Genomic DNA, 27,787 nt, shown 5'->3' on the forward strand with positions numbered 1-27,787 from the left:
TCACTGATTCTACACAGAGCACTAAGTGAACAAATAATAAGTTCCATGGAGCCCACAAAGATTTTAAAAGCATTTTTTATCTCACATTTCCCTTTACTTATATGGGTGTCAAATAAATATAGTACAGTATAATGGTTAAGAGGAAGGACCCTGGCGCCAGGCTGCCTCAGATCAATTCCTAGCTCTGTCACTTACTAGTTATTACTACTTTGAGTAGTTAGTTACTTAACCTCTCCGTGCTTCAATTTCTCCTTAGTAAAACGGGGATAATATCTATCTCACAGGGCTGAGTGAGGATTGCGTAAATGAGTTAACAATACATGTAGTAAAGCACTTACTTTTTTTTTTTTTTTTGCCTGGCACACTGTAAATGCTAGATAAAGGCCATTATATTATTACCATTACCACTACCGCTACCAAAACAACAACACGAAGAGAAAGAAAAATAATTTTAGTGTCATTATTCATCACTCTGAAGCCTTTGGGCTCTTAGCTATGAGTTTACCTACTCAGCAAGATATAAGCTATCAACAAAATAAAACTGTTAAGTAGTAAAACAGTGTACAGAAAAAACAGTGATGTAAGTAGAGTCATAGGCAAAGAATCAGCTCTGCCTTCAACACATTATTCTGCGCCTGACAGTAGAACTGCATTCTTATACCTGAACATTAACGGAAACTTAAATCATAGGCTGTTCTTTTCTGTGTAGCTTGAACAAGACTTCCTTCTGCTTTTATAAAAGTGCCGTAGGGAATACCATATACTGGTACCTTCTACTGTGCAAATTAAGGAAACTAAAGGGAAAAAGGAGTGAATAACTGTGAGTTCCTCTCTCTCCTTCATTTCCCAGAGCCCTTAGTTGGCTCTGTTGTGGGTTAGAATTCCAAATTACCTGATATTAAAGAACTTATAGCAACAACTTGATTTTGCCAGTCAAGGGTTTCTGAACTCTGATAAGTAATGCACAGTAAAGAGGATTCTCATCTCTAACACTGAGATTAAAGTTAAGGAAATTTATAATTGCAAATATACAACAACTCCCCCCAAAGCCAAATTTTAAATACCTCTACCAACATGTTCTATCAGAGGCCCAAGAAGGCTAGATAAACTTTCAACCTGTAATATGCCTTTAAGCATATCTTCTAGCTGCCCCTATATTAACGAGTTAAAAAAAACACATTACCTTTGCCCTGAGACCAGAAGAACTAGATGGTGCCCAGCTACTATTGCTGAACATTTTGGTCAAAGATTCTATAGAAGAGTCCGGATCAAAAAGGGGAAAATGTGGAACAAAATTTCAAATTCTCCTGGATTCCAGACTTTCTGAAGCCATGGGGGCTAGATACACCCCTGAAACTACTGCCCTGAGGAAATAATCCCTGAAGTCTTCTTAAAACCAAATACTAGTTTAGCTTAACTAGTAAAGAGTGTCTGCCTTGAGCATTACACTCTTTTAAGAACCATCTATATGGGAACATATTGACAACACCAACTCGAAAGATTAGACAGGAACCTTACAAGGCTGTGAATTTATGTTAATGGAGGTAGAACTACTTAGAAAAAGAAGGGTGAGCATGGTTGCATAACTAGAAGAATGTAATCAGTGTCACTGAACTGTACATGTAGAAACTGGAATTGGTGAATGTTTTTGCTGTATATACGCTCAACAACAAAAACAAATTATTTTAAACCACCACATAATCAAACAAAAGATAACCGCAGAATTAGCGTTAACTTATTTACTGAAGAAAGAGGCCTACTGTCAAAGTGCTGTTTATGGCATTAAAAATCCAACAAACAAGAGAAAAAAGAAGAGTGTTAATGGTTTAAAGAAAGTAAAGCTCTTGTTCATATAAACAGTTAAACTAAAAACTGTAACTCATGTGAAAGTACTAAATTGTGGTTAAAACCAAAAAAAAAACCAAACCCAGTGCCATCGAGTCAATTCTGACTCATAGCGACCCTACAGGACAGAGTAGAACTGCCCCATAGAGTTTCCAAGGAGCGCCTGGTGGATTCAAACCGCCAACCCTTTGGTTCGCAGCCGTAGCACTTAACCACTACGCCACCAGGGTTTCCAAATCGTGGTTACCAATGCAAATTCTCATATTTAAGTGATTTGCTAACCCTTTCCCTCCTATGGAGCCCTGATGGCAGAGTGGTTAAGAGCTCAGCGGCTAATCAAAAGGTCGGCAGTTCGAATCCAACAGCCGCTCCTTGGAAACCCTGTGGGGCAGATCTACTTTGTCCTACAGGGTCACTATGAGTTGGAATTGACTTGATGGCAGGGATTCCCCCCCCATACCTTCAGATTAAAAGAAACTGGGCATTAAGATATGGGTGATACTGACTAGATACGTAAAACCAAACCCAGTGCCGCTGAGTCGATTCCGACTCATAGCAACCCTACAGGACAGAGTAGAACTGCCCCACAGAGTTTCCAAGGAGCACCTGGAGGATTCGAACTGCCAACTCTTTGGTTAGCAGCCGTAGCACTTAACCACTGCACCACCAGGGTTTCCAGATACGTAAAGATAAAAGAATTACTGTTAATTTTTAAGTGCAACAATGGTCTTATGATTATGTTTAAAAAATACAAAGATTCCTTAACTTTACTGAAGTATATAAGATGAAAATACATGTTAATGTGGATTTATACTGCAATAATGGAGGAGACAGAATATACCTGTTACGAGATTAGCTTCATAACCATTGAAGCTAGACAATGGATACATGGGAGTTCAATCTACTATTGGCTCTTATTTTTCTATACATTAGAAATATATATAGGAAATTTTCCATAACAAAAAGTTCATTTAAAAAGATTGGGATGATAGTGTTTACGCACAAGAAGACACCAGAGAATATCAGCAATAAAGTATATTTTTCAAAATTTTTGAAAGGGGTTATAAGGCTCTACTTCTTGAGCTGAACTGTGGCGACACAGCTATTTTTAGTCCTGGACAATCTATTTAAATATAGTTATGAACTGTACATTTTTATGAGTCAGCATCGACTCAATGACAACTAACAACAACAACATGGGTATACATTATTTATCAATCTAAATCTTTTAGAAAATTATACCCCACAGCTATAAAGCAAAAAAACACAGCAAAATTTTACACATATGCACTAAGGATAAATATCTAAACAAACCTAGAAACCAATCAATTTTGTAAATGTCACATTTGGCCCAGGTAGGTGGCATTCATATGGTAAATGCCACAATCAGGCTTATAATTTTATTAAGTGCCTAGAAAAACATTGTTTCACCAGGACACATTAGTCGTATAGCTGAATGATTACATTTCCCCTCTTTTTCGGCCTCAATTATAGTTTCAGTGTGACTCCACATATAGAATCTGGCACAGAACAGCCAGCACTGAGTGCTGGGAACAGAACTAAAAGGATCTGTGCCATCTTTTTAAAAGCAGCATGCCACTATGTTCCAGTTCCCAGATTCCCAAAAGACACCTGTGGTCTGTGTACATAGAAATGAATTTGGATAAAATGCTCCTCTCTGCACAAATCAGATTATGCCAATACTAAGGGAATTATCCCCCAAGCATCTGTCAGTCTGTCATATTGTGGGAGCTTGCTTGTTGCCGTGATGCTGGAAGCTATGCTGCTGGTATGCAAGTGCCAGCAGGGTCACCCATAGTGGACAGGTTTCAGCTGAGCTTCCAAGCTAAGAAAGACCAGGAATAAGGACCCAGTGGTCTACTTCTGAAAAGAATTGGCCAGTGAAAACTTTATGAATAGCAGCAAAACACTGATACAGTGTCAGAAGATGAGCCCCTCAGGTTGGATGGCACTCAAAAGATGACTGGGGAAGAGCTGCCTCAGCAAAGTAGAGTCGACCTTAATGATGAGGATGGAGTCAAGCTTTCGGGACCTTCATACGCTAAGGTGGCACAGCCCAAAATGAGAAGAAACATCTGCAAACATCCATTAATAATCAGAACCTGGAACGTACCAAGTATGAACCTAGGAAATCGTCAAAAATGGAATGGAATGCATAAACATCGATATCCTAGGTATTACTGAGCTGAAATGGACTTGTGTTGACCATTTTGAATCAGACAATCTATATGGTCTACTATGCCAGGAATGACAATTTGAAGAGGAATGACATTGCATTCATTGTCAAAAAGAACATTTCAAAATCTATCCTGAAGTACAACGCTGTCAGTGATAGGATAAAATCCATTGGGCAAATCTGCTGTAGACGACCTCTTTGAAGAGTTAAAAAGCAAAGATGTCACCTTGAAGACTCAGGTGCGCCTGAACCAAGCCATGATATTTTCAATAGCCTCGTATGCATGCCAAAGCTGGAAAATGAATAACAAAGACTGAAGAAGAACTGACTCCTTTGAATTGTGGTGTTGGAGAAGAATACTGAATATATCATGGACTGCCAAAAGAACGAACAAATCTGTCTTGGAAGAAGTATAGCTAGACTGCTTCTTAGAACCAAGGATGGTGAGGCTATGTCTCACATACTTTGGACATGTTATCAGGAGGGACCAGTTCCTGGAGAAGGACATCATGCTTGGTAGAGCACAGGGTCAGAAAAAAGAGGAACACCCTCAACGGGATGGACTGACACGGTGGCTGCAACAATGGGCTCAAGCATAGCAACAGTTGTGAGGATGGCACAAGACTGGGCAGCCTTTCGTTCTGTTGTACATAGGGTCGCTATGAGTCGGAACCAACTTGATGGCACCTAACAACAACAAGGGAATTGTGACCTCTTTATGAAGCCTGATGACTGAAGTACTCTGAAAAATTATAGGTTTAACCCACTTAGTCAATTATCTAACATAAATGACTCATCTCAGCAAACATTTGTTGAGAGCCTACTATGTGCCAGGTACTCTGCAAGACATTAGGCATGCAAAGAAAATTGAGAAAGGGTTTCTATCCTCAAGGAGTTCAGGCTAGCAGGAATATAGATACAAATAACTGTAATATAACGAGATATGTGAGACAGAAGTTTATAAGAGATGTTAAAGTTTGACTATACCGTCTTCTTTAAATATCGTAATCATTAAACAGTGATTAAGCATTGAACTGGATACTACAGGAAAATATACCTCTTTGTCTCATATCTGTGGCAGATTTATTTCCAAATTAAAGAAATTTTGGGGAAAAGACCACAAGGCTGAAATAATCGGAAATCTGCAAATCCACAGAGCTGAAATGCCCAGAGGAGCAAATGAAGGTGGGAGAAGTCTACAACACAGACCTAATGGAAAACCAGCGGAATCTAGAGCAACTAGAAGTGATTTTGCCAATCAGGGGACGTCTGGCAATGTCTGGAAACACTTCTGATTGTCACAACGGGGGGGGGGGCGCGAGGAAGAGGGTGCACTACTGGCATCTAGTGGGTAGAAGCCAAGGATGCTGCTAAACATTCTCCAGTGCACAGGACGGTCCCCCTCCCCAAACCAAGTATTATCCTGCTCAAACATGCGAACAATTCTGAGGCTGAGAAACTCGGATTGAAAGAAATTTCCCCCAAAAAATCTTTCAGTGCACAGTCAAAGATTCAGCTCATTTAAGGTTCCAATTCTTTGTGGCTACCGTGCCGTGGAATGTGCAAATTAGTGGTGTCCTTGGCACTGGTCAGACTCTGGAGTCCTGTCCTGAGTGCTGGCTGCTGGCTAGTTAGGATACGTATTCCAACACAGCAGTCTGCCAGGAAGCCAACCCCTAGCTCAGGTTCCTCCTCCCAAGTTATCTTCCCCTTCTTGACTTAACCAATCCAAATGAGATCCTGAAGTCCTTCAGTCGTTTTCTTGCCTCTGGATTACACTTGATCTGAAAACCACAACCTTGGATTAATACAACCATTTACCTTCTTTGCTGGCTGCCCCGACTACTCCGTGGATATCTCATTCACTGTGATCACTAATGAATCCTGATTGCCAAATACTTTTCTCAGAGCAAGTCATGGAAGAAGCAATAATCTGATACTATTGAGCTCTCCTTGCTTCATAAATCACTTCTTTGGGGCTTCAACAGCACCATTCTCTCCTGGTTCTCTTCCTATCTCACTGGCTCCTCGGTCTTCTTTACTGAGGCCAGACAATGACCTATTAGTAATGTCTGCCACGGAAACAATGAGCACTGGCAATCTTTATTGCATCAACCTACCATTTCTAAACTATAAGCTTTTGCTGGGAGACATCCATGGTTTCTATGACCATTTTTGTGCAGTTAACAGCCCAAATCTGTATCTGTATCTCTCTGTTCTGGGTGCCAGACCTACATATTCAGCTGCCTACTGAACATCCCCATCATCACTGAGAGGCAATACAGTACAGCGACGTGGTTACTAATAAGGTCTCTGGAGCCAGGTTGCCTGGATTTAAATCCTTGCTCCACCATTTACTAGCTAAGTACCTTCGGACAAGTTATTTTAACTTCTCTGTGCCTCAGATTCCTCATCTAAAGTGGAGATAATCTTAAAATCTAATCTCAAAGGATTACTGTGAAGATTAAATGACTAACACATGCAAAGCATGTAGAATAGGGCTTGCCATACAGGAAGTGACCACTAAATGTTAGCAGTCATCATCATCATCACCACCATCCCAAAAAGGCACCTAAAACTTGATGTGTCCATAATTGGTAGTGTTCCTAGAATCCTTTCTTTATCTCTCTCTCCCCCTTCCTCCCCATTTCCAATCTGTCCCAAGTTCTATCCATGCCAGTTCCTAAAATCATCTCAAAGTTTACTGCCACCCATTATATCAACTGAAGGCCTCGTGAACTCTCAACTATTCAAACAGCTTCCTCACTGACCTTCCTATCTTTAAGGTACTGTTGCTGTTGTTGTGTGCCACTGTGTCAATTCCAACTCATAGTGACCCCTCCAATTTACATCCACACTACAACCAGTGATCTCTCTAAAATGAAAATCTGATCTCATCCAGCCTCAAACTTATTAGCATTACTCTTTAAGACTTCCGTGAGACCTCTCCCAACTCCTCCCTCATCTGTGCTTGTCCTCTGAGTTCCCCTAACACCCTGTATTTACCTCTATCACAAAACTTACTGTATACAACTATAAAATATTTGTCTCCCTCACTAGACTACAAGTTCTGAGGGAAGAAATTGTATATTTTATCTCTAGTTCCAGCACCTAGCACACCACCTAATACATAAATACTAACTAAATCCTCTAAGAGGTACAGAGTACCAGACTCTAGGCTAAGTGGTTTCACAACCTATGAGGTAATTTTATCCTCATTTTTCTAATGAGGAAACGAAAACTCAGATACATTAGGTAAGCTGCCCAATGTCACAAAGCTAGTTAGTGGCAGCAGGAGACTTCAAATCCATGTCTTCTGACTCCAGGGTCAGTGTTCTTTTCCCACTATGTTGCGAATCCCTGTTTTATACAAATTAGCTTTGTGACTTTGGGAAGTCACTTTCTCTCCTAGAACCTCAAGTTTCTCTTATCTAATGTCACTCCAAGTTATAAGTCTAAGCTTCAGGAAAAGAGAGTTTTGCATTTAAAAAAATATATATTTTTAAAGGATGTTGGCACTTACCAGAAAGTCAATTTTTCTTTAGTCAGAATTCAACTAAAGAGATGCTGAACAGTAGGAAAATGGTCAGTCTTTTGATAAACTTTTCTTCCGTAGTAAAAAGAAACTAACTTTTTTAAAACTTTACTAGATTAGAAAGAATGAATTAACTGTACCCAAGAACATCACAGCAGGCAATTACTCCTTTTGGCTTTGTCTGGCAGAAATTCAACTGCAGACCAACTGAATAGAGAGATAAAGATGCTCAGAAAGTGGAAGAACCTGTATCTGCCCTGTTCAGTCAGTCTGGAGAGAGTAGTAGACTGGAATTTACAGTGCAGATCTTGGCTTTTATTCTTCCACAGCTGTCTCTCTACTTAAGGGAGAAGAGAGTAGAATCATATAAGGCCATGCTTCTCAAACTGAGAAGTGCATAGCGGGTAGGTGATGCATGCTTCCAGAGAATCAATATTACTAAGTGGTAAAAAAAAAAAAAAAAAAGTGAAACATGTTTATATTTAACTAAATGTAGACAGACCAGGGCAGAGAATTCAAAATCGGCACAAACTTTTAAATTAAAATGTGAGAAGCTCTGTAATACAGAGCCTTTGCAGCGGCTGCTTGGAAGTCCATCTACAAACACTGAAGACACATGAATATAAAGAAACTTCAAAGATTACCCATCCAGTCCAATCCCCTGAATTTTGCGCTTGAGAACACTAAGGCTCAACAGCTCTCCTGGCCATGCAATTGGCTGGTAGTAGAGACAGGACTAAAGCCTGGATGCTCTGCCTATAACTCAAGCTGTTTCTGCTGCCTCTTACTAGTAGAATTTTTATTTCCATCTGACTCTGGTCTGTTCACTTGTATATAGTAATGAATTCCCACTGAAGTAAATTAAATTCCAGAAGCTGAGAAGACAGCTACCATACACTGAACTCCTTTAAGATTCTCAAAAGTGAGCAAGAGAGAAAGCTGGAAACACACGTACAATGCTGTGTGACTATAATGCTGGGACAGAAACAAAAGGGCTCATTTAAGAGAGAAAATAAAGTTAATAATAAAGTTTCCATTCTGTGGTCATCTTTATAGCCTCGAGACTGGCCCATGTAAAATAGTGGCTATTAAAATGGCTCAGCAGCTGTGGAAAACAGTTTGGTGGTTCCTCAGAAAGTTAAACATAGAATTACCATGTAGCCAGCAATTCCACTCCTAGGTGAATACTCGAAAGAATTGAAAACTGGTATTCAAACAATACATGTACACACATGTTCACAGCAGCACTATTCACAATAGCCTAATGGTGGAAACAACTCAAATGTCCATCAATGGATGAATAAAAAAAAAAAAATTTAACCATAAGAAGGAATGAAGTCCTGATACATACGACAACTAACGTTAAGTGAAAGAAGCCGGACACAAAAGGTCACATATTGTTATGATTCCATTTATACAATAGGTATATCCACAGAGACAGAAAGCAAGCTGCTAGTTGCCAGGGCAACAGGGAGTAACTACTTAATAGGTGTGGGGTTTCCTTTTTGGGTGATGAAAATGTTTTGGAATTAGAGGTAGTAGTTGCATAACGGAAACCCCGGTAGCGTAGTGGTTAAGTGCTATGGCTGCTTAACCAAGACGTAGGCAGTTCAAATCCACCAGGCACTCCTTGGAAACTCTATGGGGCTGTTCTACTCTGTCCTATAGGGTCGCTATGAGTCGGAATAGACTCAACGGCAGCAGGTTAGTTGCGTAACACTGTGAAATGTACTAGGCACCACTGAGTTGTGCACTTTAGAATGGTTAATTTTGTTATGTGAATTTCACCTCAATTAAATAAACAGATAATCTAATAAAGCTCTTGGAGAAAGGAGGGGAGTTAGAGGGGGGACGTGAATACAACATGTGCATCCTCTCATCTAACAATCCTCTTCAGGAATGGACCCTGAAGAGAGAATCACACAAGGGCAAAAGAAATAACGGATATATGTGCAAAAATGTTCACCTCCACATCATTTATAACGGGCAAGAAACTAAACACTCTAAATGCCCTTCAGTAGAAACCTGGCTAAGTAAATTATGACACAGCTATAAAATGGAATACTACATGGGGATTAACAACAATGATGTAGAACGCTGGAGAACTTACAGTACCCAATTTCAAGACTTAGTTACAGTAATCAAGATGCTATGATAGTGGTGAAGGAAGAGACATATAGATCAATGAAACAGAATAGAGATCCCAGAAATAGAGCCATACAAATATAGTCAACTGGTTTTTGACAAAGGCACAAGGGCAATTAATGAAGAAATGATAATCTTTCAAAAACAGTGCTAGTTCAATTGGGTGTCCATTCATATCTTATACAAAAATTAACTCAAAATAGATCACAGACCTTAATGTAAAGTGCAAAACTATAAAACTTACAAAAATAAAAATGGGAGAAAATGTGCATGACTCTAGGTTTGGCTATGAGTTTTTAAGATGCAACACCAAAAATACACTCCGTAAAAGGAAAAAAAAAGTCATAAATTGGACTTTATGAAAATTTGTAACTTTTGCTCTGTGAAAGTCATTGTTAAGAGAATGAAGACAAGTCACAATCTGGAAGAAAACATTTGCAAATAACATATCTGATAAAGCATTTGTTCCCTGAATATATAAAGAACTCTCAAAATCCAACAATAAGAAAACACACTCACCCAAAAAAATGAGCAAAAGATCCAAATAGGCAATTTACCAAAGATATACAGGTGGCAAATATGAAAAGATACTCAACATCATTTGTTGTCAGGGAATGTAAATTAAAACCACAATGAGATACCTGTACACACCTATTAGAATTGATGGAAAAAAAAATTTTTTTTAACTGACATTACCAAATGCTGGAGAGAATACAAGGGAGCAGAAATTCTCATCCATCACCAGTGGGAATGCAAAATGGTACAGTCGTTTTGGAAAATAGTTTGGTAGTTCCTATAAAGTTAAATATACACTTATCATAAAATCTAGCAATCCCACCCCTAGGTATTTACCCAAGTGAAATAAAAACTTAAGCTCAAACAAAAACCTGTACATGAACATATATAATAGCTTTTTTTATAACCACTAAAAACTGGAAACAATCCAGATACCCTTTAACAGGCAAATACATGAACTATGATACATTCATACAATGGAAACTACCCAACAATAAAGAGTAATGAACTATGGGATCAAATTGACAACAGCAACTGGAAAGATTAGATAGGAGACTCAGGTGGCGGTGAGTTTATGTAAATGGAGGTGGAACAACTCAGAAAAGGAGGGTTAAGAATGGTTGCACAACTCCAGGATGTTGTAATCAATGTTCCTGAATTATATATGTAGTAACTGTTGAATTGGTGTATGTTTTGCAGTGTATATTCCCAACAACAAAATAAATAATCTTTAAAAAAAAAAAAAAGACTAATGGGCTAATGATTCCCACAACGACATGGAAGATTTTTAAATGTATTTTGCTAAGTGAAAAAAGCTAGACCCCAAAGGCTACATACCGTATGATTCCATGTATATGACATTCTAGAAAAGCAAAACTAGAGAGATAAAAAACAGATCAGTGGTTGCCAGACGCTGGGGGAACTAGAGGGGGTTGACTACAAACAGGCCACACAAGGGCATTTTTTAAGCTGATGGAAGTGTTAGGCCATAGTACTGTGGCGGTAGATATCTGATTCTATGCATCTGTCAAGACCTATAACACTGTATACAACAAAGACTGCATTTTACTGTATGCAAATTTTTTTTTAAATAACCAGAATGTCTGGGGAACTAAGTACAGCCGCAGCCCTCTTACCCAGGTTTATCTAACAATCCTAAATTGTTTCTCCCTTGCTAAGAATCTACTCTCCACCCAGCCATGTTACTTCATGAAATATATTTACATCAGTTCCCTGTTTAAAATCCCAAACCTCAAGGCATGGCTTTCAAGGGCCTCTACAATTTGCTCTCATTATCTGTATTTTTAGTTCACCTCCTACCACTGCAAGTATCCTCTATGTGAAATAGTTGCTGGTCATTCCTTGAAAACATACCATGAACTTGTACTCTTCCTTGACTGTGTTCATGCTGTTCTTTTGTTAGGAATATCCTTCTTCCCTCCTCTCTACCTGATAGAATACACACAGTGGTACAAAGGAAAAGAACAGGAGGAAGAATGAATGGATAAATAAATAGGAGGCACTAGAGGGAAAAAGGAGTCCCTGGGTAGTGCAAATAGTTAAGCACTCTACTACTAGCCAAAAGGTTGGTGGTTCAAACCCACTCAGAGGCACCTGGGAAGACAGGCCTGGCAATGTGCTTCCAAAAGGTCATAGCCTTGAAAACCCTATGGAGTAGTTCTACTCTGCACACATATGATTACCAGGAGTCAGAATCGACTCGACGGCAACTAACAACAGAGAGGGAAAAATACAGAATGGCAAGGAGATAAGGGATCGAGAAAGTAATTTTTGGTAGGGGCGAAATAATAATAGTGCCTACCTCATAAGGTTGTAGTGAGGCTACTAAATGAGATAATACATCAAACCCTTAGAACAGTGTCTGGCATGTATCATTGCTATTATTTTCAGTATAATTATGACTGTTCATTGTGCGGAAGCCCTGGTGGCGTAGTTGTTAAGAGTTTGGTTGCTAACCAAGAAGGTCTGCAGTACGAATTCAGCAGGCACTCCTTGGAAACCCTATGGGGCAGTTCTACTCTATCCTATAAGCACTCCTTGGAAACCCTATGGGGCAGTTTTACTCTATCGTATAGTCGCTGTGAGTCGGAATCGCTCAACAGCAACAGGTTTTAACAGGTTCATAGTGCAGTGGTGGAAACCCTGGTAGGATAGTGGTTAAGAGCTATGTCTGCTAACCAAAAGGCCAGCAGTTCGAATCCACCAGGCACTCCTTGGAAACCGTATGGGGCAGTTCTACTCTGTCCTATAGGGTCGCTATGAGTGGGAATCGACTCAACGGCAATGGGTTTGGGGTTTTTTTTTTTGGTTTAGTGCAGTGGTAAGGGCTTGGACTCTGTCTGCCACAAAGAGGAAGGAGGAGTGCTGAGACTCCAGCTCAGAAGCAGGACCAGGAGGGTAAGCAGACAATCAGGACTCTGGTCTGACTGAAATTTACCTAACCAAGAAACCAAGACCAATTCAGTTAAGCCACACTACTGCACATACAGAGCATATCTGTGAATTTCTGTACACTCCAAATAAATTTTATCCCTCAAACATACATTTCTTTTTGAAATGGAGGTGCTTCAACACTCTGCCCCAGGCACTGGAGCACCTCATCCTTATGAATCTGAATCTGGAAGCCCCATCTGTACTCTCCTGTGCTTCCCCATTTGGCCAGTAGTCACTTCCCTTTCCTTACACGACAAAGGATGTTTGACTCCAAAGTTCTCCCTGTAATTGCAAAAAAGTCACCATATATGTACAACCCACCCAGCATATATATTATTATTAGGCCAAAAACTGAGATTTCCTTCTCAGCCTCATCAGGCTCAGCTCTTTTAAAAGATTGCTCTGTCAGTTGTGGCAAACAGCTTAGGATAGCCACCATCTCTCCTCGTTACTGGTCTCCATGCTTTTTATTTCAGGTCCTAAAAAGCCACTGCTATCCCCCATCCCACTTCTGCTTTCATATCCCTCCCCCATGCATCCCAGATCCCCACCTTGAGCACTCTAAGACAGTCCTTTGGTACAAAATACTGCTCCTGAATTATGTCCCAAAGCAGACAAAAAGAACACAAAACTATTAGATGACACAAAGCCTGTTTACTCATCAGGCTGCCAAAAATCATTGGCTTCTCCTCTTATAGGTTTATGCAAACACAAAGGGAACTGTGCTCCCATGTATGACTACTGCTTCTCCACAGGACTTGCAGAACTAAGGCCTTAGAGATACATCCTCTCTATAAACTCAAACAGAATACTTTACTTTCTCTTAGCATACAGTTGGTAGTCTGTATTTACAGGCAGCCATTGTACATCTTTTGGCAAATACCTTCAAGCTTCTCAGTACAACGTTTCATCTAGTCACTGAAGGCAATGCACTGTACCTTGAAATGCACATGCCAAGAAAAAGGCTCAGACTGAAAGGAAGACCTTCAGTATCATCTTCCTGAAACGTATCAGACACTGCAGATGAGTTAGAGGACCCAGATCCAGTTCCCAGGTATGCAAGTGTCTTGCAGTGTGATCTCTAGTCTGTTCTTTTATCTTTCAGTACACCTCAGGTTTTCTACCGTGGAAAACAGGGATTATGTTTCCTGTCCCTCCTTGAATTCAGACTCTTAGCTGCGTAATAAGAGTATTTGTTTCTATAATGTGTGAAACAACTGGGGTTTGGAAAACTCAGAAAAGCAAGCACAAATGTTGTTTCTCACTTCTGTCAGAACTGCCATGCAGAAATCCACAGTTCTGCTCTGTAGGAGCCCCTAAGCAAGTAATCCTTTGGAAAGTAGTTTTGACCTCCCACTCAACAAATCACGTACATAAGAATAATGGGAAGCAAGCGGCCAGACGGTACCTTCAGATGCTAGGTGGCTATTGAAGCAAGTCATTGTATAACAGGATCCATGGTGACGTTATCACCCTAGACACACTACCTTTAACACCCCGTTATGGTTTTAATTTTTTTTTTTATGGTTTTACCTCAAAGAAGCTACCTCAATACTTAAAGCACTTACTCATTCAAGGTTTACAAAAACAAGTATTTTCCCTGGGTGGGACCTGCACTAGTAGGGGTTGCTTTGGGGTGACCCTACAGTTATAGTAGGACAAAGGGGTGACCACTGAAGTATGAGATACAAGACATTTTAAGATTTAAGGGAGTTAAGGGAGTTTACAATCCTTTTTGAGTTACTGGCACACTTTTGAATACAAAATTCTATGCAGCACACTAAAAGGGGTTATTAAAATGCAAATACTGGTTTTTACAAAATTCAATTTGGAAACTTGAAAAAACTCCCTAATTATCACACTTTCCATTTGCTCACCCTTTGGTCCGTGTGATTGTTTACAACAGAGTAGTTTACTGCTCTGTCTAGGCTCTCCACCGGGCCAAGTTTCCCTTTGTTCCAGTAAACATGCTCTCCCTCTTTGGTGCCAACTTGACATTAAATTATACCTCTGAGCTGCAGCAAGTTTTATTCCCTCAAACAATGCATCAGGTGGCCACTCAACTCAGCACTCTGCCTGATAAGACATCACTATAACAATAAGAATCTTACACTTTACACCCTGATCAAAAAGCAGTACACTCCTATGAAGACTGAGTGGCATACAAGCTGAATCACTCTCATGACTGAATCCTCAGCTCCTGCCTCATCTAAAAGAGATGGCTTTATGTGGAGGGCAAGGCACTGGGCATGGGAAATAGAGACCTATGTCTAATTCCAGGTCAGCTACTTACTGTGAGACCTTGGGTCTCAGTTCTTTACCTATGAAATGATATTATCTACCTTATGAAATTACCATATTTTTACGCAAATAGCACGTGCCTTCTATGTGTGCCAACCATGCCCTCCCCCCTACGGGAGGTATTTTCAGAAGTGCTGTTAGGCCAATTTTTTTTTACATGTTGCTGTAAAAAATTAGCATAGCATGCTTAGGAAAATACCTCGCTGGGCGGGGGTCGTGGTCGGCAAACAAACATAAAAGATGCGCATTATTTGCGTAAAATACAGGACTGTAAGGATAAAAAAGCACATGTAAGCATTCTATAAACTGTAATATACAAATAAAAAATATACAGACGAGTTGTGGAATGACATCAAGGACATCAGACATGAAGAAAGCAAGAGGGCATTGAAAAGACAGGAAAGAAAGAAAAGACCAAGATGGATGTCAGAGGAGACTCTAAAACTTGCTCATGAATGTCCAGCAGCTAGGGCAAAAGGAAGAAATGATGATGTAAAAGAACTGAACAGAAGATTTCAAAGGGCGTCTCTAGAAGACGAAGTGAAGTATTACAATGACATGTGGAAAGAGCTGGAGATGGAAAACCAAAAGGGAAGAAAACTCTCAGCGTTTCTCAAGCTGAAAGAACTGAAGAAAAAATTCAAGCCTTGAGTTGCAATAGTGAAGGATTCTATGGGGAAAATATCAAACAATGCAGAAAGCATCCAAAGAAGATGGAAGGAATACACAGTCATTATACCAAAAAGAATTAGTCGATGTTCAACCATTTCGAGAGGCAGCATATGATCAGGAACCGATGGTACTTGAAGGAAGAAGTCCAAGCTGCTCTGAAAGCATTGTCGAAAAACAAGGCTCCCGGAATTGACGGAATATCAACTGAGATGTTTCAACAAACAGATGCAATGCTGAAGGTGCTCATTCGTCCATGCCAAGAAAGATGGAAGACAGCTTCCTGGCCTACTGACTGGAAAAGATCCATATTTATGCCTATTCCCAAGAAAGGTGATCCAACCAAATGCGGAAATTATAGAGCAATATCATTAATGTCACACACAAACAAAATTTTGCTGAAGATCATTCAAAAACAGCTGCAGCAGTGTATCGACAAGGAACTGCCAGAAATTCAGGCCAGTTTCAGAAGAGGACACAGAACCAGGGATATCATTACTGATGTCAGATGGATCCTGGCTGAAAGCAGAGAATACCAGAAGGATGTTTACCTGTGTTTTATTGACTATGCAAAGGCATTCGACTGTGTGGATCATAACAAATTATGGATAACATGGAGAAGAATGGGAATTCCAGAACACTTAATTGTGCTCATGAGGAACTTTTACAGAGATCAAGAGGCAGTTATTCGGACAGAACAAGGGGATACTGATTGGTTTAAAGTCAGGGAAGGTGTGTGTCAGGGTTGTATCCTTTCACCATACCTATTCAATCTGTATGTTGAGCAAATAATACAAGAAGCTGGACTATATGAACAGGAACGGGACTTCAGGATTAGAGGAAGACTCATTACCAACCTGCGTTAGGCTGCTTGCTGCAAGCGAAAAGGACTTGAAGCACTTACTAATGAAGATCAAAGACCACAGACAGCCTTCAGTATGGACTGCACCTTAACATAAAGAAGACAACTGGCCCAATGAGCAACATCATGGTAAACAGAGAAAAGACTGAAGTTGTCAAGGATTTCATTTTACTTGGATCTACAATCAACAGCCATGGAAGCAGCAGTCAAGAAATCAAAAGATGCATTGCACTGGGCAAATCTGCTGCAAACGACCTCTTTGAAGTGTTGAAAAACAAAGATGTCACCTTGAAGACTAAGGTGCGCCTGACCCAAGCCATGGTATTTTCAATTGCATCATATGCACGTGAAAGCTGGACAACGAATAAGGAAGACTGAAGAACTGACGCCTTTGAATTACGGTGTTGGCGAAGAATACTGAATACACCGTGGACTGCCAAAAGAACGAACAAATCTGTCTTGGGAGAAGTACAACCAGAATGCTCCTTAGAAGCAAGGATGGCAAGACTGCGTCTTACATACCTTGGACATGTTCACAGGAGGGATCAGTCCCTGAAGAAGGACACCATGCTTGTCAAAGTACAGGGTCAGCGGAAAAGCAGAAGACCCTCAACGAGGTGGACTGACATAGTGGCTGCATCAATGAACCCAAGCATAACAATGATTGTGAGAATGGTGCAGGGCCAGGCAGTGTTTTGTTCTGTTGTGCACAGAGTCTCTAGGAGTCAGAACTGACTCCACAGCATCTAGCAGCAACAACAACATACAAATTTAAGTTATATATTCTACCTGTGGATTTATTTAAAATTCAAAATATTCTCTCAAGGAGTTGGTGATCCAACATTAAAAATGTCATTTTGTTCACCTGCTTATGAAATATTTTTTGAGCCCCCTTCAAGTTACTGAAAAGCAGCCTCTCCTTCCAATGGCTAAAAATCAAGCAGAACAGCACTACCCTAGGACAGGATGGGGAGCATGGGCAGAAATGAAGACTTGTGTATACCCATAGTAAATGGAACAAGGATGCTTTCTTTCATTATTTGGGCTGAAAAGTAAAATCAAAGATCAAAGGTTTCCAATGGAGACCAAGAGCAAATGTTATGAATATCCAAAGTATAATAACCATAAACACAACCTATAGCCAGTTTAGAAAGCTTGGCAATCTTGAAAATGTTTTTCATGTATTAATCAATCCTCATGGCATCTTTGGATGAAAGAATTTAATTTTCATATTCTAGTTACTTAAAATCCCAGGAAGAATCTGATCGGGTTGAGATGTGCCGTTTTAATAAGGCAGTTTAACAAATAGTTTATCAAATATTAAGGACCCACCATACCATCAATGGTATACGAGGCACAAAGTATCCCACTGGCACGGGCCAGCAAGACCTCTAGCAACCTTTCAGCCTTACGGTACACAGCTATGAGCCCCAAGCAAAGAAATATTTCTGAGAAATGGATGATAGCCATTACAGAGCTATACTCAACCTTCACTGCCAGAAACCACTAACTTACTTATAAATAGATGTAAAATTAAGATGATTTATTGAGAACATTTTCCTTACAGGGACTATGTGTGGGATGCGTGTAGGGGAAAGGGGGAGGCAATGGTGTGTCATTTTAAATACTATGGTCAGAGAAGGCCTCAGTAAGGTTACAGCTGAGTAAAGATCGAGACAAAGACAGGGAGAGAGCTATGTGGTATGCATGGGCCATACGTTCCAGGCAGAGGAGCAAGTCCAAGAGTCCTAAGTGGGCTCACACCTGCTGTGTTCTCCATATATCCACTAGACTTCCACTTAGATGTCCTGTTGCCACTCCTGCTGTGACTCAGTCAGATCTCTCTGACTTCCAGGTTCACAGTACTCTCCGAGGCACCTAAACCTGAATCCTGCACCACTTTGTATTATTTTCGTCTTTCTCCAGTGATCAACTCATATTGTAACATCGTAATACCTTGAAAATGTTACATATTTCTCTTTCCTACCATTCCCACTAATGCCACACAAACCCAGAATTATAGAAGTTATAGAACATTAAGACTGGAATGGACCTTTGATATCATCAGTGTAATTCTATCTTACTGAAGTCCATATTACTCAAGTACCTGAAGTATCAGGCCAAAAAGCTATACTGAGGTTGCCTTCCCTTCCCACTTTCCCAGTCCAGTTCACAATGCATACTGCTCACAGATGAATGCTCCCTACACACTGCCTTCATCATGTTACTCATCTCCCACTCTACAATACCTACAATAGCTCTCTATTGAACAGTCTTTCTTCACTGTCCTCCCTACACACTAAGTCCATTTCACCCTCTAAATCTTCATTCATGTTCCTTCTTTTGATTTGCCTTCCTTTCTTTCTCATCTATTCAAACTACATCTCTTTCAAGCCTTTTTTCAGAGAACTTTTCATGACTACACCAACCTTCCCTGATTTCTCCTTTTCAGAATTCTATTGTACTTAATAGTTTTTCATAAAATCTCTCTTCCCCAACCCCTCCACCTTGCAAAGCACCATTAATAGCTCTGTTCACACTAACTCTGCCTTGTTTCATAGTTAGCTGAACTAAAACTCCTTGAAGACAGGGATTATGGTTTTGTCTCTCCCACAGGGCCTTACAGAAAACAACAGCTACCACACTTTTAGCACTTACTCTGCCATATTTTGTATTGTATCCACCCAGAGGCACCTCTGAAGAAAGGCCTGGAGATCTACCTGCGAAAAGCCAACCCTTGAAACCCTACGGAGCACAACCATACTCTAACACATTATGGAATCAACTGACAGCAACTGTTTTTTTTTTTTTTTTACATACTTTATCTAATCAAATCATCACAATAACATTGTGTCACTGATATTCTTCCTATTTTACACGAAAAAAAACGAAGGCACGAAGAAGTCAGGCTTAAGTCACATATCTTGGAAAACGCAGGGCTCAGATTTGAGCCAAAGTCTGTCTCCTGAAGCTGGCATAAAGTAGGTTCTGAACAAGTCTTTGTTGAAACTATCCTAATCATTTCATGTGTACTGACGATCTTCTCACCCCAAATGAACTACTGAGAGCAGAAACCATGCCAGGAGGTTTATTGGGTAGAGTAGGGGCAAGGACTCTTGGCTGAGTACCCATCAGGTGCTAGGTTCGTACCAGGCATTTCATTTCTAGCATCTCATTTACTCTGTGAACATTCATAACTGTCAATTCTCTTCAACAAATAGCTATCGCAATTCTTCCATCAGGCACTTATTCCAAATTCACCCAGAGATTTACCACTCTCAGTCCAGCACAAACGCCTCCAGGAGTGGTAAGTACTATACCTCTCTGGGTCTCTCCCTGGCTAAAAGAACAGGACAAAGTCCCCCTCGACTCTGATCAAGCTGGAAAAAAAAAAAAAAAAACCCGTTGCCAAAGAGTCCATTCCAACTCAAAGCGACCCTATAGGACAGAGCAGAACTGCCCCATAGAGTTTCCAAGGAGTCCTGGTAGATTCAAACTGCCAGCCTTTTGGTTAGCAGCTGTAGCTCTTAACCACTACACCACCAGGATTTCCCTGATCAAGCTAAGCACGGTTAAAAACCTCAGTTGCAACAACCATTTACCAAGGGCTTGGTCTTGCCCAGGTCAGGCCACCCTGCTCTTCACCCTAACGCTCACGATCTTATTTATTAAGCACTACAGCTCTGTGAGGTAGGTGGCATTTTCTCCACTTTACAGGTAAAAAAAATAACGTCCAAGTAAACGAAATTATTAACCCGAGGACACACAGCCAGTGGCAGATTTGGAACTAGAAGCCCTGTCTCCTGACTATCCACCCTATTCCATTCGCCAGCAGACACTCAGAGATGGTAACCAATTTACCCTGATCTCGCTGGATCACTCTAAATACCAAAACCTCTAAAGTAATTTCCATTCAAAAGATATTTATTGGACGCCTATACGAAAGCCTTGTATTAGGCTTCGGGCAAACCTAGGTTAAAATACAGTCTCTCACTTACTCGCTATGTGACACAAAGTCACTTCATGTCTCTCCCTAGGCCCCAATTCCACATCCACAAATGAAGACACTAACCCAACCCATTGCCGTCTACTGGATTCGGACTCTTAAAGACCCTATAGGACAACCCCATAGGGGTTTCGAGGCTGTAATCTTTATAGAAGTAGACTGCCACACCTTTCTCCCGCAGAACGGCTGGTGGCTTCGAACCGCCGACCTTTCGGTTACCAGCCGAGCTCTTAACCACTGCGCCACCAAGGCTCCTCGAAGAGAATAGTAGTACCTACCAAATAATAATGTCATCAGAAGTAAACGAGATGATAAATGTGACACACCCAGGACTTTATCTGGCACATGGTGGGCACCCAGTCATTATGAGTTCCTTTCACCTGCCCCCTCCACCCTCACAAGCCTCGGGGTTCACTCAACACGACTACGCGACAGAGAATTAACCCCGTCGGAGGCCTGCACGCGGCCTCTGGATTTCATAGGCCCGGGGCCAGCCGCACTGCCATACCTGCATGGAGTCAGCGCTCACGATCTCGCCACCAAGCTGCTGCCCTAGCTGCAACGCCAGAGTGGATTTGCCGGTGCCAGTGGCCCCGAGAATCACTACAAGAGGCAGTGTCCGTCGCAGGCCCCGGAGGCCAGAACCCACAGAAACAGCTCGCGCGCCCGCCACCGCCGCCATCTTGAATACTTCTGCGCATGCGCCGAAGCAGCTGTTCCCATGGCAACCGTCAGTACGCCTGCGTGGGCTTTGGGCTCTGTAACCCGTTGCGGTCGAGTCCGTTCTGGCTCTGTAGGGAGAACGTAAAAGGTTAGGTCTCCAATCTTAAGAGGCTCCCAGCGTGACTATGATCGATAACTGGTGTCCGAGCCTCAACTATCTCCTCTGTTAAATGGGGGATGGCAGCCCCATATAAAATAGATCTGTCCCTATTACTCTCTCTTTTATGCACCTGGTTCTTTTTCTTCATACCCAAAAACCCAGTTAGGACTTACGAATTGTTTGTTTGACTTCTACTCCAGGTCGTTGGTTCCATAAAGGCAAGGGACGAAGTCTGCCTAGGTCATAGCTTTCTCCAGTACCTAGCAGAGTACCTGGTACCGAATATCCCAAACCCCAAGCCCACTGCTGTGGAGTCAATTCCGACTCAAAGCGACGTTATAGGACAAGGTAGAACTGCTCCCACAGGGTTTCCAAGGCTTCCTTAAATCTTTAAGGAAGCAGACTACCACATCTTTCTCCTGCGAAGCTGATGGGTTCGAACTGCCAACCTTTTGGTTAGTAGCCAAGCACTTTAACCACTGCACCACCAGGGCTCCTTTGGTACCTAATAGACCCCTAGTAATTGTTTATATATAGAGAGGAGAGTGGCTTGCCTATGTAGTCCTGGAGCCAGTGAGCCAGTGTTCTCCAGGATCAGGTCTGCCCAGCTCTCAGGCAAGGGCAGCTACTCTGTTTTTATCTCAGAATACAAGCTCAGAAGCAACCAAAAGGCAGGACAAGACTTTCCAACTCCTTTACCAAAGGATGCAAGAGATGGGGTGAGAACAGAGAAAAACAATCAAACAACCTGCAAAATATAACTAGGGAAAAAGAGGATAAAGCGGGTAGCAACCCTCAGATTAAAGTGGGGGTCGGGAAGAGTAGGGCCAGAAGGACCAAAATTTTGGAGACTCCACAACCTTTAAGAAAGGTCTTTGGAATCAGACAGACAGGGTTCACTGATCAGCTGTGTGATCTCCTGCAATTTGCTTCACCTCTTAGTCTTGGTTTTCTTATCTTTAAATACCTGCCAGGATTGCCATGTGGTCAAAAGGAAGTAATGTCTGAAAACTGCCTGCTACAATGCCCTGGCACATAACAACCACCATTTGTTGAAAACTTTGTATTATTATAATAGTAATACCCCACCTGCCTCACTAAAGAAGTAAAAGCAGCAGTCTAAGGGCAGAGAAATTTTCAGTACATGTGAAAGTGCCTAAATACCCATTCTGGTAGCCCTTGTTAACCAACCTAAGAGTCGTAATTGCTTTCTCCCTGAGATTACCTGACTCTGCCTAACTCTCGGGTCATATCACCAGGACCCCTTGTGCCAGAGAAGTCCACACTGGAAGTTTAGAGCATATGAAGGTCCTGCCTGAAATCACTGCCAGTACATTTCTCAATCAGTTGGATCACAGGTTGGCATAATGACTAATGGCTGCTCTTACAGACCCAGCCTAAACTATGTAGCCACATATATTATTTGGAGAACACCAGTTTCCAGTTTTGGCTCCCCTGTGAGTAAGTCCTTTTCTCAGTTCAGCTTGCTTTGATCGAAAGCTCTATTCTGTCAATTTGTGGCACCCGCCTGGAGCTGGGTTTAAAATGGAGATATGTGGCCACACATTGGCAGACACTCTTATATGATGGTTGTTAACTGTAGAGCCTTGGCCTGGAGACTTTCAGAGGGTACAGTTACCATGACAACCACCAGAAAGATGGCAGGCCAGAGAAATTATGCAAATAAAGGAAAAGGAAGGCCAATTTCATGATGACAATCTGACCATAACAGAATACCCACACTCACAGGTAGGAAAGCACTGTTCAAGCCATGAGCAGGTGACTGTTACTAGAGAAACAAAATAAAATTGAAGGGAGGGGAGTTGGGTTGGAATTTACCACCAAGAGACCAGAAGAGGGAGAGGCTGGTTACCAAGGCAACGAGAAAGAAAGGAATGAAAAAATGGGGCTTCACCACAGCAGTAGAAAATTGCTTCTAGCCAAGCAACACAGGACTGTTGCTATAGAAACAAGGAGAACAGGGATCCTGTAGACCATGGGGAGAATTATCACTGAAATGCTGAACAGGAAAGACTCCTAAATCAAAATGGAGCCTGTGGTCCAAAACAAATGTGGAGCAGTGAGAAAAACATAGTATCATTTCCATTCCTTGTTATTCTACCAGTCCTATCAAAAGGAACTGGAAATACATTTTTTAAAATACGTTTAAGCTATTTTACTTGTATCCCTAATGATCCTCAACTCTAAATTGTACTGAAAATATTTCCAGAATGATAATCTATAACTTAAAATTCTAATTGGAGACATTAAATTCAAGGGGAAAATTGGTAGATTGAAGTCTATGAACACTCTAGTAGGAAGCTTTGTAAGGTAATAAGGAGACAAAAGAAGGCAAAAAGGAGTCAGAAAAGCTGCTCTGTAGTCATGCCCAGGTATTAACACTGATCCCTCTCTCTTCCTTCTATGAGGCCAGGTGGAAAGTAGTCTAATCTATTGTGAAAAGGAAGCTGAAGAGGAAAGGTACTCTCTCATTTAAGCAGAGTGTATGCATGGAGCCTGCAGAAGTCCATCTCTGACATATTACACTCATTACAGATTATTTTAGGCAAAGAAATCTAGTTTTAAAGGCAAAAACGCCAGGATAAGTTCAGTCGGTAGGCAGAACATATCTAAAATGCAAGAGTAAGGTGATAAAAAAAAAAAAAAAAGATGTCATTACAGATTATTTTAGGCAAAGAAATCTAGTTTTAAAGGCAAAAACGCCAGGATAAGTTCAGTCGGTAGGCAGAACATATCTAAAATGCAAGAGTAAGGTGATAAAAAAAAAAAAAGATGTCATTACAGATTATTTTAGGCAAAGAAATCTAGTTTTAAAGGCAAAAACGCCAGGATAAGTTCAGTCGGTAGGCAGAACATATCTAAAATGCAAGAGTAAGGTGATAAAAAAAAAAAAAAAAAGATGATAGGGATATTCAAATTACTTGGAGGGTCGTAATTCCTTGCCTACCCTTCTGAATGTCTGCAATCAGCCAGCTAATTCTCACTCCAATGTGTGTGGGCGGGGAGGAGGGGTGCGTGGGTGTGTTGCACCTTTGGGGTAGCTATGTAGTCAGGTCGGGGCTCCGCTGCACCTACCTCACCATCTTTAGGAAATTGAGGGCAGTCCATGGGGTGGGGTGCAGATGGGAATATAGCAGAAAAGGAGAAAGAGAGGGCAGCAGAAAGGTAGGGAGAAAAATCTGGGCAATGGCTCTTTAGTGTTTATTATATTATTTCCTGTCCTCTATATGTTTAAAATAATTCATTTAAAAAATTTATTTAGAGAAAGAATTGTAGAAGAAGGTGAAAGGTGAAACCATTACAGTGGAAGGGCCATTTCAAGCAGAACATACAGAAACACGAATGTCTAAGATGGAATTCTAGAGGGTGCTGTGAGATTCAGGATAGAAGGAAGAACATGCCAAAGAAGGTCTGAAGCAGCTATCTCCAATATAAGGGAAAAGAGTTGGGTTAAAGACAAACACTAGCTTTTTGGTACAACCCAAGATGCCTTTTGAGCCCAGCTGTCAATACTATTTAGCTATCACACATATTATGGATTGAATCGTGCCTACCAGAAATGTATGTCAACTTGACTAGGCCAAGATTCCCAGTATTGTGTTATCCACCATTTTGTGATCTGATGTGATTATACGATACGTTGTAAATCCTAACCTCTACGATGTTAATGAGGAAGAATTAGAGGCAGTTATGTTAATGAGGCAGAACTCAATCTACAGAATTAGGTTGTATCTTGAGTCAATCTCTTTTGAGGTATAAAATAGAGAATGGAGCAGAGGGTAGAGGGACCTCCTACCACCAAGGAAGAAGAGCCAGGAGCAGAGCATGTCCTTTGGACCCAGGGTTCCTCCACCCAGAAGCTTCTAGACCAAGGGAAGATTGATGACAAGGACCTTCTCCCAGAGCAATAGAGAGAAAAAGCCTTCCCCTAGAGCTGGCACCTGAATTAGACTTCTAGCCTCCTAAAATGTGGGAGAATAAATTTCTGTTTGTTAAAGCCATCCACTTGTGGTATTTCTGTTATAGCAGCACCAAATTACTAAGACACCACATTCTAAAAAAAGTGTTTTTTTCTGTAGGAAATAGTTCATGATGAACTTGATGCCTATTAGTAATCATAATACCTTACTTTGGTTGGATGCCTTGCTGTTTACATTGCTGTTCTCATTGGTGATTGGCCAAGTCAAATTTGGGAGCATGAAAATTGCTCAAAACAAGTGACGGGAAGTACAGAGTAGAGCTCACCATGTTACAGGGTTTGTGTTACACCAGAAATTGAGTGGTAGGGTTTGCTACAGCCTGCTCAGCCCTCTAAGAGGGTCTGCACACCTACAGGGGATCCCCAAAGGCTGCAAAATTGGGACTGGGCTGATGCAAAAGGGGAAAAGAGGCTGGCCCTCAGAAATCCTTTCCAGATCTAATCCCATGGCTCTTTGAAGTCCTCTCTTCTACTTCTCTTCTCCCTCCATTTCCCGTCACCTGGCATTCTGATCCTTTATCACCTTTCTATTCTGGGGAGTCTCAAACCTGTATCTTCCATTCAAACCCCTTTCCAAAGCATCAGTGTCACATTTCCAACTTCCTGTTGGGTGCTTCTTTTTATGACCCCATCACCTCAGTCTTCTTGTGTCCAAAACCACAATAGTTTCTTACCCCAGCTTCCTTATTTCAAAGAATCACAGAGAATGTTTGCTACTGAAGAGATTCTCTTAGAAGTCTAGCGTAATCCACCTTGCTTGAGCCCCTCCAGCCAGCAAATCAGACCAGATTCCTTCCCTTTCCCCAGATTTGATGCAGCCTCCCCAATCCCTCTTCCCCAAACTATTCCCTTAGCCTAGAACACCTTCTTCCTCTTCACTTAGTCAAACATCACCTATATTTCTAGTCCCAGTTGAAGTCACAGTACCTCCAACAAGAACTCTCTGAATGACTGCAGTTTTCTCTTCCTCTTCTGAGGCTTGTAGCCCTTGTCTAAGACACATACTGCCATATTTTGTGATCATGTTTGCACGTTCATAAACCTCTGGAAGGAAGGCATATATCATCGCTAACATATTGCTGTTACTATATGGCAGACACTGCTCTAAACACTTTACATGTAATAACTCATTTAATGTTCACAACAGTCTGTGAGTTAGGTATTACCATTATCTCCATTTTACAAAAGAAGACTTCCAGGACCCAGAGAGGCTGGGTGATTTGCCCAACATCACATAGGAAGTAACCCCAAGTCAGAGTTCTTAACCATTACACAGTTCCTTCTGTGAATACTTTTGTATCTCTGCAGAATCTGGCTCCAACACTTTATACCAGTGTTTTTCTGAGTGTGGTCTCAGGATTCTGCATCCCTGCAGAGCTTATTAGCAATGTAGATTCTTGGCCCAGACCTAGTGCAGCAGGGTCTGGGGGCAAGGTAAGAGAGAGAGGGGAGGGAATAGATTCTTAAGACACACTCAGGTTGAGAATCACTGCCTTAACAAAATAGGCGTTAGAGTATTTAGTGACTGAATGGAGTCAGTCCTGGTACCAACGCCAGTTCAGTATGAAGGCACCACAGTGCCCAGTGAGGACAAATGGAGGGCCCATGTGTATACCAGCATTACAGACACGCAACCCCTGCACTATGGGATGCCTGGACCAGTTAGAGGGTTGAGTCTTTGCCCTCTCTTCCTCCTCCACCTATCTCCATCATCCAAAACCCTGGCTACTCTCCCCCTGATGATTTACTGCCTCTTTATGCATCAACGTGTGCACTCCAGATTACCTTAAGTACTTCTGGGAAGCAGTTCTTCTCTTACCAATTGCTTCTGTTCCTCCTTTCAACTACGACTATTTAATCTGCATTTTAGGTGTGACTTGTTAACATAGTTTATATAACACTAACCATTTACTAATGGGGGCAGGGGTGGTTCCATGGTGGAATTCTTGCCTCCCATGTGGGAGATCTGGGTTCAATTCCCATCCAGTACATCTCATGTGTAGTCACCACCCATCTGTCTGTAGAGGTTTGCATATGGTTATGATGCTGAACAAGTTTCAGCAGAGCTTCAAGACCAAGACAGGCTAAGAAGAAGGCCCTGGTGATCTACTTCCAAAAATCAGCTAATAAAAACTCTATGAATCACAATGATCTGATCCTCAACTGATCACGGGGATGGCCCAGGATTGGGCAGCGTTTTGTTCTGTTCCGCACGAAGTCACTATGAGTTGGGACCTACTTGACGGCAGCTAACAACCACCATTTACTGAGCACTTACTATTTCTTGCAGGTGCTATTATTTATACCTGCATGATGAGGAAACTGATGCTGGGAGAGGCTAAAAACTTGCTCAAGGTCATGCATCTCAAAAATGCAGAGCCAAGATTTGGAACTGAGATCTACTTGGTAGGGCTGACCACTTAACCATACTGAC

At 41.4% G+C, this 27,787-nt stretch overlaps 1 protein-coding gene across 2 annotated transcripts in view; it reads right to left on the reverse strand.

Moving 5' to 3' along the window:
- TRIT1 (tRNA isopentenyltransferase 1) overlaps positions 1-21,212 on the reverse strand; it is a 39,431-nt gene extending 18,219 nt beyond the window's left edge. For both annotated transcript variants that reach the window (XM_049878885.1, XM_049878886.1), the window contains exon 1: positions 21,039-21,212. In XM_049878885.1, coding sequence (XP_049734842.1) covers positions 21,039-21,212 — 174 coding nt within the window. The remainder of the gene's footprint in view (positions 1-21,038) is intronic.
- Between the last annotated feature and the right edge of the window lie 6,575 nt (positions 21,213-27,787).

This window comes from Elephas maximus, chromosome 3 (genome assembly GCF_024166365.1).
Source record: "Elephas maximus indicus isolate mEleMax1 chromosome 3, mEleMax1 primary haplotype, whole genome shotgun sequence".
In the NCBI taxonomy this organism is placed as follows: domain Eukaryota; kingdom Metazoa; phylum Chordata; class Mammalia; order Proboscidea; family Elephantidae; genus Elephas; species Elephas maximus.